The 12927-nt window shown below is 44.2% G+C and overlaps 1 protein-coding gene across 1 annotated transcript in view; it reads left to right on the forward strand.

Annotated features, from left to right (window-relative positions):
• The first annotated feature begins 4531 nt into the window (after positions 1-4531).
• TMEM163 (transmembrane protein 163) overlaps positions 4532-12927 on the forward strand; it is a 178208-nt gene continuing 169812 nt past the window's right edge. Inside the window, exons 1-2 of the mRNA XM_032782564.2 lie at positions 4532-4808; positions 10714-10833. Of these exons, the coding sequence (XP_032638455.1) occupies positions 4670-4808; positions 10714-10833 (259 nt within the window). The 5' untranslated portion in view covers positions 4532-4669. The remainder of the gene's footprint in view (positions 4809-10713; positions 10834-12927) is intronic.

Consider the following 12927-nt stretch of genomic DNA (forward strand, 5'->3'; position numbering starts at 1 on the left):
TTGGGTACAAATCTCTATTTAGTCATTGCTAACAATCAGGAAAGTAAAACAGAATAGCTATGACCAAGTCATTGGTTTCTGGCAGTGTTTATTTCCCCTCACATGCCTTGGAGGTTTTTAAAAGACAGTATTTCCTGCATTCCTCTGAAGCCTTGGATGTGTCAGACTAGTGGACTGAGCACAACCTAGGGACCAGAAAGTGTTAAATTCTAATTAATTCTCCTCTGACTTGCCATGTGTCTTTGAGGAAGTCTTTTAGGGCAAAATTTAGATACATGCACACCATCCCCTCCCATTCATGAATGGTGGATTTGATTTGTGGGATCCTGCCCCAGCTCTTTCCCATTAGAGACCTAAAAAGTGAGGTACCTAAAAGAAGTGGAGATTTTTTGAAAATGTGGGCACTAACCTCTCTGTGCCTCAGTTTCCCGTTACATACAATGGGAATAGTAACCCTTCTCTTCTTCACTAGCATGCTTTGAAAATGTAAGAAGTGTTAGCTTCTGCCCTCGATAAGAAAAGACTGCAGTTTCTGACAGTTATTGAATAACTCTTCTCCTGAAGTACATGTTAAGGAAACTTCACAGGGCAATGAAGTTTGTGGAGGTTATGCAGAAGGGCATAGGGGGCTGTAGGGGATGATGTAGGGGAGGGGAGCATATGGGATGAGGAAGGGCAGGGTGTAGGTAAGTTTGTGGAGGTTACATGGGAGGGCATGGGGGCTGCAGAGCCATCCTTAGGATTTATGGTGCCCTAGGTGGGATTATTAAACTGGTGCCCCTGTGCCTGCCTTGCTCTTAGCAACACAAACATAAGCTTACAGTACTGGAAAACTTGCCACATGCATGTTATTAAAACCAGTTTAACTTAATTAAGCACACTGTAATGCTGATGGACTAGCACTATAGAAAAAATTCTGATTTGACAAAATGATGCAAATAATATAATTTTTTAAATTTGTCAACATTTTATTGGAAATTTATATGAAGACGTATTAAAACAATGATTAGTTTTTAATTAAAAGCAATCTTTCTGGCTTTTTTGGCTGCAAAATCAGTAATAATGTCATCGTATGACGAAGACAAAGTGATGTCTTGTTCGATTGCAAGAATAGCAAGACCAGTCATGTGTTCCTGACTCCTTGTAGAGCAGAGATAGTTTTTAAATGAGCTTTAGTTTTGAGAAACTTCATGCTCCTGATGCTACTGTTACAGGAATAGTCAGTAGAATACGAGTAGCAATGTACACATTAGGATATATGTCACAAGTTTGCTGGTATGAATAAATTTACAACGGCCATCATCAATTTGCTGTGGCAACAACTCAATTCTTCGTAACGTTCAAGTCCATTTAAATCAAAATGATCACATGCTTCAGGAGGCTCTAGGTCAGTGGTCCCTGCCATGGCGCCCACAGGGGCCCTCAATGCACCCGCGTACTGGCCGGAGGACGAGCATGCGCCAAAATGCTGAAATTTCGCGGCATTCGGCGCCGGCGCCTCAGGATGACACTGCTTGCCACCAACAGCAGCGTCATCCTGAGGTGTCGCCGCCAAAATGCGCCCAATTTTGGCAGCATTTCAGCAGATGCTCGTCTGCCACACAGTCCTGCGTCTGGTGCCTGCCAGATGAAAAGTTTGGGGAATCGCTGCTCTAGGTCTTGCACTTTGTCATTCATTCTCTTGTTTTCCTATGTTGAATTTAGTGCTGCTCAGCCTGCTGCCAGCTGAGTGAATGGAACCCCAGGCCGAACAGGTTAGTGGCTCAGCCAAGGTCTCAGCTGCCGGCCTGCTCAGCCCGCTGCCAGCTGGGTTCCTTGGGGTCCCCAGGCCAGCAGCGAGTGCTGAGTGGGGCTGGTGCCAGGACCCAGGTGCCAATGGGGCAGCAGCCGAAACCCCAGAGCAGTGGCAGGCTAAGCCACCTCAGTCACACCTGGGTGCCATCAAAAATCAGCTCGCATGCCACCTTGGCACATGTGCTGTAGGTTGCTGAACCTTGCTCTATACACAGTAAGGAGATGAGCATATTATAGTTTGTTGGAGGGCCTATTTAGCAGTAATGGGCTATAGAAAGTCAGTCACATTTTTTGTTTCTCTGATGAAAACTGGCCATCTCCCTTCCCATACCAACTTGTCACAAAAATTATCAACACTTAATTTTCTGTTTTGGCTAAGATACTGATTTAAAAAAAAATGAAATTGAATTCAGGATGTTTAGCAAGCATTTTCGGCAAAAAAATTTGTTAAATGATAATCTAAATGGCAATACAGTACGCTTTCAGGCTTGGCTTACCCCCCAGCCTGCGGTCCAACAACTGCAGTAGGAGGAGATAGGTGGATAGAGATAGATGGAAAACTGCAGAACCCCAAATCCACCTCTTGGGGTGCAGAGTGGCAACAGCAGCAGCAAACCCTCAGGTCTGATCACATGCCAATGGTCACACCGCCCAGCCCAAAGGACCATGGTGAAGTTAGCACAGCATCTGACCTCATGGACGGGCGCACCCATGAAGCCACAGCACTCATCCAGCCCTGTGCAGCTCCCCCCGGATGAGATGGATCGCTACCACGCTGGGCGAGAGATGTGCTCCCCAGCTAGGGTGACCAGATCCATATGTTCTGATTTTATAGGGCCAGTCCTGATATTTGGGGCTTGGTCTTATATAGGCACCAATACGCCCCCAGGTGACCAGAGCAGCAAGTGTGAAAAATCAGGATAGGGGCTGGGGAAGGAATAGGAAGCCTATATAAGAAAAAGACCCAAAAATTGGGACTGGCCCTATAGAAGTGGGACTCTGCTCACCCTACGCCAACCCCCTGTCCATGTTTTTCTACATGCTACCTGGCTATCCCAGCCCAGTCCCTGTGTGACCCTTCCAATCCTGGCTTCCACTTCATTCCTCAGCACAGCCAGCTAGCTTCCTCTCCCTTCCCCAGCACCTCACCCAACCCAGCCCTGAACGGAGGGAGAAGGGAGAGAGGGTGCTCCGGGGGGGAAGAGAAACGGGGGTTGCTCCGTGGGGGGAGAAACAGGGGGGTGCAGAAGAATGGATGTTATGGGGGAACACAAGGATACTGCCAGAGCCGCTGAGCCTGCCTCACCTCATGCCAGGGGAAAGAGTCACACTCACAGGTGAGTTCCTTCCCCACCCTTCCCAGCAGCCAATCCCTCCCTCAGACCGTGCTGCATTCAGCTCTCTCTAGGACTCAGCAGCCCTGCTCTTACAGCTCTACTGCTTTCCATCTGTCCGGGCTCCCAGCAGAAGCAGCCCCAGGCAGCAGCTGCTGTCGGCTAAGGATGGCCCTGGGGGCTGTAAGGGATGATGTAGGGGAGGGGAGCATGGTGTGAGGAAGCACAGGGCGTAGGTAAGTTTGTGGAGGTTATGTGGAGGGCATAGAAGGCTGTAGGAGATGATGTAGGGGGGGAGCATGTGGGGGTGAGGAAAGGCAGGGTGTAGGTAGGACCGGCGCTGAGTATTTTTGTGCCCTAGGCGCACAGCATTTCGCCACCTGCGCGCTGCTCCCGCAGCTCCAGTGGAGCTGCTGCAGCCATTTCTGCGGAGGGTCATTGGTTGGCGCTCCGGTGGAGCTGCCGCAGCCGCTGCGGGAGGTCCACCAGAGCTGCGCAGCACCAGCCGACCGTAAGCTGGTATGCCTGCGGCAGCTCCACCGGAGCCACCGACCAGCGGACCCTCCGCAGGCACAACTGCGCAGGTCACCCGGAAGCCGCCTGCCGCCCCCCGAAAATCCTGGCGCCTTAGGCGATTGCCTAGTTTGCCTCAATGGAAGTGCAGGCCCTGGATGTAGGTAAGTTTGGAAGGCCGGTTGTACAGATTATTTCCTTGTTGGCTAGCAGCCGTTGCTGTGAAATCCTCAGCAGCGGGTCCTTATTTTGCTAGTAAAAAAATCACCCAAATCCTCTTGAGTTTGATCCCCCCTCCCCCCAAGAATGGCAGCTCCTAAACTCCCCTCCCCCCAAACCAAATCACCACAAAGAAACAGAACCAAGAGCAGTGAAGCAAATTCCTGTAGCAGCTTCGAATCCAGGCTCTTGAGTTAGGGAATAACGCAGGGGAGCCCAGCTCTCTCACCCCACTCCTGCAGGCCCAGCGTTACAGCCTTAGACCAGCCCTGAGACCACCACCACCTACCTCCCCCTCTCCAGCGTCACCCCAGAAAACGCTGCCACAGAGGAGTGCCGAGTCCCAGCCGCCCGTGGGACGCCCCAGCAACGTGTTGCTGTGCCTGGGCTGCAGGAACCCCGTCCCACAGGGTGTCTGTCCGCTCTCCATACAGCCTGGGACCTGGCGGGGGCTCTGAGTACAGCCTTCCCCCGCTAGCTGGGGGGGGGCACCAACTGCAGCTCCCTTGAGCTGAGCTGCCCTTTGGGGCTGGGCGGGGCCTCTAATTGCAGCCCTCCCCCCAGCTGTTGGGGGGGGACTGCAATCAGACTCCCCCCCTCCCCGAGGAGCCGGGAGGCTGTTCTGATTCCCCACCTGCCCGAGGGCTGGCGAGGAGCCGCTGGAGGGAGCCGCCGGGGGAGTTTGTTTGCCGTCTGTCCCCATCCCTCTGATGGTTTGAGCCGTCTCCTCCTCCCCCCGTGCTGGATGCTCCGCGCACTCCTCGCTGCCCTGCCACGCTCTCCTGCCGCCTTCTCCCACTCCGCGAGACATGGACCCGGCCAGCACCCCGGACCCCACCATCGTGCAGCCCCCCGGGACCACCCCGCTCTACCCCTCCCGGGACCAGCAGGAAGAACAGCTGCGGATCGGGGAAAGCGGACAGTTCAGTGAAGGGCTGGAGGATAGAGGTGAGCCCCGTCCCTACACCCTCGTCTCCCTCTCCCCACATCCTCCCCGAAATCACCCCGGCAGCCCCCCACCTGCAGCACAGACCCCTGCAACCTGAACACTCCTCCCAAAAAGCACACCCTGCATCCCTCCCCCAAATCACTCCTCGCAGCCCCCATAATAAGCTTTCCCGTCCTAAATCACCCCACTGCAACCTTCCCCAAATGTAACTTTCTCCTAAATCGCCCCCGCGGGCACCTCTGCTGTCCCCCATTACCCCCTTTTCAGTGCTCCATCACTCCCCTACATTTCTCCCTAAGGCGTACCCCTCCCCCAGTCGCTCCCCGAAGCCCCTCTCACATTTGTTCCGCCACCATATTCCCCCTGCAGCCTCTTAGCGGTCCCTCCGACATCCCCCATTATTATAATTGCCCCCCGACACCTATCCTGACTCACCTATTACAAATATCTAGCCACTTACCGTTCTTTAATAATCCCGGCCCACACCTCAACACACCTGCAACTCTTTTTTGCTTTCATCACCCCTGCAGCCCTTCTAGTACACACCCTATACCCCCTGCACCTGACCCTTACTTATTGTTTACAACTGCTTAACACTGGTATCTGTAACCCTCCCTTTAATCCTCCTCCTCAGCCCCTCCAATAACTACCCCAACAGCCTGCCCCCAGAAGCTTCCTAAGACCCACCCTATACACTCTGTCCCTATACCTTCCCCCATGCCACCACAGCACTTCTTTTCCAGATGAGAGGCTGACAGCCTAAGTAGTTCACGGAGATTCTCAGATATATAGCCAATCTAACTGCTTTCCACCAGAGAGTGGGGTGGGAGAATCCCCAAGGATGCAGTCAGAGCTAGGGAATCAGCCATGAGATGTCCCAGAGGCTGCAGACTAGAGGAATGGGAGAGGAGGGGAAGCTCCTCAAAGAAGTAAATTAGTGATAAAAAGGGAGGGGTTCAATGAGGGGATTCCAAGGAGGGACAGTCAGTGCTGGGGTCTCTGCTAACCTACTTCCTACAGAAAGGCTGCTGTTTGCTGATGGGATTGAGCCCACTTTAGTGCAGCAGCTGCCAAGAGGCTCTCCAAGGGGCTTTGGTGGGCCATGAGGTGGTGCTTAAATCTATAGCGCCACCAAAGGTGCAAATCCCACCACCGCCAACATTCAAAAATCATGAGCCAGCTCTCCCCCCAAATCACGAAATTTAAAAAATAATAGTGGTTGGTTTGTTTTTTTTTACCTGCCCTCTTATTTGAATATCTGGGGAAAATTGCCAACCTCTAAACTGTGTGTGATCTTTACACGTTCAAAATTCAACCTTAAATGCACATGCACAAATGCAGGCATCACTGCACTCCACTTACCCTTGCCTATCCCCTGGTTGTAGGAAGCTGCCATTTTATCCCTCTCTGTTCTCCTCCTTCATCACTATCCTGTCTCCCTCCATGCCCCAACTCCTGCTTCACTTGCATTCACTCCCTATGCTCCCACACAGTCTATTGCTCCTCACCTTCCCCCTATATTTTCCTCATTCTCTTCTCCCTCTTCTACTGTCCTAATTTTACTGTCTGCACTCCACATTCCCCTGCACCTCCTCAGTCCCCATCCTGTGCTCCACATTTCCCTGCATCTCCTTAGGCTTCCCCAGGCTTCCCATATTCCTCTTTCTCTTCACAATTCTTTTCCAGTTCCCTAGCCATAGAGTATAGGAGCATGACTATCTTCCTTGAAATCCATCTGGGCTTCAGTCATATTGGGGAAAATACTGGAACTGGTGACCATCTTTACTAGGGACTGCCTTGCTTTCATGGCCAAAGGCTGATCCATGACTGACTCCTAGGTGCAACGATTATACAAATACATAATAAACTACTACTAATAATATGCAAAAATGGTAGACATCTTGACAGAGGGCAACTTGTGGCTTTAGTTCCATTGGAAGTAATGGGAAACATCAGCCATTTTGACTAAGGTCAAAATTCAAAAGTTTGGCAGGAATTTGGAGCTCTAGAGAAACTTAAAATCTGCAACGCCCACCCTCTGTCATGAGGTTTGTGATAAAATGGTCAGAGCTGGCACCTTTAAAATCAAGGGAGATTTTGAGAAGAGACTTCCCAGCTAAATTGGCCTGTAGTAGGATTAAAGGAGAAAGAGTCCAGGAAGCTGTGTCACTGTCCCCAGTATTTCCAGGAAAAGTTTCAATATAATTTTTTTAGTTTGTTTATAATATTGCTGAAATATTGCACTTTTTACAGTGGCTCTTTCCAATGAATCATAAATGTAAACACAGTCATATAGATATGAATCTCTAATACAGTTGGCTTCAGTAATTTTTCAAGTACTGTACTTCTAAGGATCCTTTTGCATTTTGTTAAATCAAAAAAGGTCACTGAAGTATTTGGAGGGAAAATGGTTCTTTAAGGGCTTTCCTTAGTTAATGAGAGTCTTTCCATGGACTCTAATTGACTTTGGATCAGGTCCTTGATTTAACACTGTAATCAGACAATAGGGTTTTATTTTTTTCAATTAACAAACCCAGCAGCATAGAAATTCAAACGTGGCATTTTAAAACGCAATTTTGTCAAATTAAAAAAAAACTTCTGTTAAATCAGCATGTGGTATCACTTCATAAATATCTTGTGTTCTGGATTATTATTTAATGTAATAATTTTATTTGTTGTGAAATGTATATTTAGGTAGTGAAACATATAATAAAATGTACCAAATTCAATGCATTTAACAAATGCATCATCTTTACATTAGGTATATTTAGGTGCTAAATCAAGTTATTGTTTGCAGCAAAATTATTCAGCACCTCGGTTTCGGGGTGGAGAAATCGTATCAATAGATGCAAGCTCGTCATTTTGTAGCAATGCAGGTCATATTTAAAGGTGGTTTAAAATGTGCTGTGGTCAGTTGAAATTAAACATTTTTTTGTAACATGCAGTGAAAAGATCAAAAGCTCTCCCTCATGAATCTGTTTGCTATATGTGAATTAATGAGCTAATGTTTTTTGTAAAAGGATTTTCATGCTATGTGTTTGGTAGCTGCATGAATATGTGTATATGATTGCATGCAGTCCCCTCGGACTCATTAAAATGAGATGATGCTTTTTGTGGGGGAAAAAGTGTAAATAAATAAAAGTAGGTGACTTATTTGAGGGAGGAGGAAAAAAAGTTACATCCTTCTACCCAAGAATATTTCAATCATTTTTAACATACATGTTACAGTGTAGCTCTCGTAGCAAGGGTGCTTTGATTTTATGAAATTAAGGATCTGAATCTTATGCAGTGGGGAGCACTCTTGGCACTTGAATTACAATTAGCGATAAAAAGAGGCTAACTGTGAACATTTTTCCTTTTATTTAGCTAAGAGTCTATATGATTCATAAACATCTATTGTATGCCTTGGTCTTCATGGCAGCAGCTGTCTGTTACCTGCGAATTGGATGATTTATTTAAAGAAAGAAACAAGCAGGAATGAATGTGTAATTCTACCTGATGTTTGTTTCACCTCAGAGCCAAAATCAGCCAAAAGCTTTACATCTGGACAGAATTTGGACCTTAAAGTAGAACTCCTTAAATGCTGCTAGAAAAAGAATGCCAAAAAACAAGGAGAGATATTCTCTCTGTGGTTATACAATTAGAATAATGAAATCTTATCTTTATCTCTAGACCTGTTTTTAGGTGTTAGCCTCATAAAAGCCACCATTGAAATTGTGCACCTTTGTTGGCAGTGGCAGCAGACAGGTCTAGTACTGAATGGATATGGAAGAGGAATTACCCTCTGAACTGCTTGCAATGGTCCTTTTAGTGAGAAGTGTGTATTGTTGCTACCCATTCCAGACCTGTTCTGTGAACATACAGAGGAATCAAAGCTTTGAGGGCTATAAATCTGGTAATTCGAAAAGCATTAAATATGTGTTGAAAATAAATCCAATTTAAGCATTAATAAATAGGATTTCTTATTATAGGACCAAATTCTTCTCTTACATATAAGAGTGCGGCTCCTCTTGAAGTTTCATGTATGTAACTGAGGCAAAATTTGACACAAAGAATTTAATAATTATGTGTGAAAACTCTGTACAAACATTAAGTAATTAATCCTTATAACACCCTTGTGAGGTATCCTAGGCAAATATTATCCTTGTTTACCAATGGGGAAATTGAGGCAGTGGGGTTAAGTGATTTTCCCAAGAGCACAAAATGAGTTATTGATAGGAATTCTTAGTTCTAATCCTAGTTCTAACGCCCAACCCCGTTTTCAAGCCATCTGTGCTGCTTCTAATATTTATAATGCACTAGCTTTACAAATTCAGAGCCATACAGTAGTTTCCGTTTTCAAACACGTGTGTTTTCTTAAAAAGTGACAGACATCCTGGAAGACGCACTGGAGAAGACTGACTGGATTTTACATTTGTTAAACAAAATATTCCAGAGATCATGAGTGAAACAGATTTGGATCAGATTTTACAGTTTCTGGTGAAAGGAAATATATATAAAAAAACGTAATTAAACGAATATCATAATTAGGGATAAAAGAAGATGAGGGGAGAGAAGGAGCAGAAGACTATCACTATTTTTCTGATATTTAAATTGAATTGTTAGCTGGGGATTAGGATGGGGGAGATGGGAGGGTTCCACAGTTGGAAAGCATGGTGAAAGACAAAAAAAAGTTTTAAAAATTGGTTAGGACCTAGGACCCAATTCTGCACCCACTGCACTGATTTCAGTAAGAGCAGGATCATGCCCTAAATTCCTCTCTCATGTCCCTCTATGTGGGGATTGTATGCCTTTGCAGGAGGATAGATATTATGCTCTAACAGAGAGACAAGGTGGTGGGTGAGGTAATATCTTTTATTGGACCAGCTTCTGTTGATGAGAGAGACAAGTTTTTGAGCTACATATGGCTCTTCCTCAGGTCTAATAGGTCTTTTGCGTCTCTAAGTCTTTTTCATCCTCCTCCTAAAATACATATGCTCCTGCTTTGATACTCCATTTGAGCATTGTATTTTAATGGATCAGCAAGTTAACTTCTCAGGTATCTGAGCCTGGTGAACTTAACACTCCAACACAATTTTTTCCCCCTGTGTTCTTATAGTTCTCTTCTGGAACTAGGGTGACTAGATGTCCCAATTTTATAGGGACAGTCCTGATATTTGGGGCTTTTTTCTATATGGCTCCTATTACCCTCACCCCCATCCTGATTTTTTACAATTGCTGACTGGTCACCCTATCTGGAACTAAGGCCAAATCCTGAATCACTGAAGTCAATTAAAATTTTATCATTGACTTAAATAGGTGCTGGATCAAGTCCCTCGTGTACCTGTATCAGTGTCTACATGGGGATAAAAAACCCATGGCTGGCACGGGCATTGCAGCTGAAAAATTTCTGTGTAGACACTGGGGCTTGGGCTGGAGCCTGAGTGCTAAGGCTTTGTGAGGGTGGCGGGTCCCAGAGCTTGGACTCCAGCCCTAACCTGACTGTCTACACAGCAATTTTTAGCCCTGCAGCTTAAGCTCCATAAGCTCAATTCAGCTGACCTGGGCCAGCTGTGGCCATGCTCGTGGGGCTTTTATCCCCATGTAGACATACCCAGTGAAATTACTGTGAACCTTCCTTTAGTTGCCTGAAGATAGAAGGGCTCTTCTGGGGTGAAGAGTGCAATTAATACTCTGTCAGGTGAAATGCAAACATTAGAGCCAAAACATGTTCTCCTTGCTCACTCAAGCACTCTTATTAGCTTCATTCACCCAAATTCAGTAAGGTGAGTAGAATTAGGCTCATAATGTACCTTATACGATATATACAATTATTTGTTTGGTCCTGAATTGACACAGATGTGTTTTTCTTTTTTAAAAGGAGTAATGTAATGTTCACATCACTTTGTGCATTGCCTTTATCAGGTTTACTAGAAAGCAGTACAAGGCTAAAACCTCATGAAGCTCAGAGCTACAGAAAGAAGGCGTTGTGGGTTTCATGGGTCTCCATCGTTGTCACCCTGGCTCTTGCAGTGGCTGCCTTCAGTGAGTATTGGGAATATTTTAAACTCTTTAAGCCTTTTTCTTGGATATCAGAATTTCTCAAAATCCTACAAGATGCTTTGTGCTTTTATATCTGTATTACTGGTGGAGTGATTTCTTTGTAAACTGCTTGGGTCTGCATGCTGCTTATAAATTAGTAAAACAGCTTTTTCTTTTTTTTTCTTCAGCAGAGAGGGTTGCTGAGGGTAGGAAGATATAGGATATTTTGATTTCTATTAGCATTTATGCATGTGAAAAACTGTTCATTTTTCAGACTAGTCTTAAAAAAAATCATTATACAGTGGATTGCTTTCAACCAAGGAGTTCAAACATGAGAAGTCTAGACCTACCTGAGGCTTATATTTGGAATGCTGTAAAGATAGAAGATGAAATGTAGTGGAAAGATGTATAATTTCTCTTAGGCTGGCAAACACCCTAACACAAAGCTAATTTTTGGGAGTGAAATCCCAATCTTTTTAATAAGTCTGTCTTCCTGGAGGCAAATTTAATGAGATCTATCTGGTAATCATTTTCATATGGAGAATTAAAAAATAATTCAACATTTTCATCGTGTGAAAAATGGGGTTATAGGTTATTTTTTCAATTTTGTGCCGAGTAGAAGTGTCTTTATTTAACTGCACTAAACAGCACTTTTTTCTGTTTTAAAATAACACATTTACTATCAGTTGATTATCCTAATAATACAATGATCTTTATTTAATTTGATGGATAAAACAAGACCCATCATGGGACCTGAATTTTGCAGTGAATAAAAAAAAAAGTTAGTTCCCTTGTTTGTTTGTTTATTTAGAGCCCAGAATGTTTACTGCTCATTAAAAAGGAAAAGCTCCATGCTTCTAGCTAGGAGACAAGAGGCTTCTGAGATCCTCAGAATGTCATACTTCATTTTGGAAAAGACAGACTTGTATTTTCTGGGAGCTGCAGCAGCATGTGTTTTATTATTCCAATCTGTAATGTTGGACCTGCTGCTGGAAGTTGGTGTCAGCTCCCAAGAGGGATTATTAGAATCTGACCAAATGGTCTCTGCAAAATTCAGCATATATTACTTGAAGCTATTTATATGAAAAACAAGTACAATAGTTTGACTTAAAAAAAAAAAAAAGAAAAAAAGAGGAACATTTAAAAGCAGCATCTAATGTATTATAGAATATAAACATTTTATGAGAAAGGAGGACAGCTGAGTTTACATTTTGTTCTGCTTCATGAAAAATCAGTAATTTCTTTTTCATACTGGCACTGTAAGAACAAGATTGATTATTGTCCCTTCCAAAGAGTTTTGTTATGCAAGTTTTATAAAGATAATAGATCAGATGATATATATGAATTATGGTTATTCAGACTTACTTATATTATAGCTAATAAAGCTAATACAATTATTTTTAGTCACTTGTTTTCAGATATTTAATTTAATGTTAGGAAATACCAAGAAGTTTTTTGTTTCACTGAAAACAGCTTTCATTTATCAAAGTCAGAAGACATTAATAAGTACAAAACCAGATTACTATAAATATCCATTTTTCTGTGAAATATTATGATTTTTAAAGTTAGTCTGGATAATTAGATTATTTGAAAATCTTACCTGGTCATTATTATTTTCATTTATTCTTTGTATTATGGTGGAGTAGGATGTGAAAGCTGGGTATGATTATGATGGTGGGGACACTGTCCAAGACAAGCAGATGATAGGAAGACAGAGAAAATAATGCAAACACAACTAAGGGTTCAATGTGGGGGATTGAGGTGATGACATAACACTAAAATGAAGTTTACCATAAAGGACAAAGTCTCGTCTAATCACGTGTCTAACCAGTCATCTCCTTTGTTTACTTTGGAAAATATTTAATGATGCATAAATGAGGCCCTGATCCTGCAAATAAGCACCTGCTTAATGTCTTGTGTGCAAAGCAGGTGAGTAAATGTTTACAGGATTGGAGTCTTAAAGTGTAAGCTTTTCAGGGCATTCATTTCACATAGTCACTGAGCAGTGTCTTTAGGAACATACATGTAAGAGTGATTTTAAAAAAAAGAAGATATACAATAACTCCTCACCTAACGTCTTCCTGCTTAACATTGTTT

The sequence above is a fragment of the Chelonoidis abingdonii genome, chromosome 10 (genome assembly GCF_003597395.2).
Source record: "Chelonoidis abingdonii isolate Lonesome George chromosome 10, CheloAbing_2.0, whole genome shotgun sequence".
Lineage (NCBI taxonomy): Eukaryota > Metazoa > Chordata > Testudines > Testudinidae > Chelonoidis > Chelonoidis abingdonii.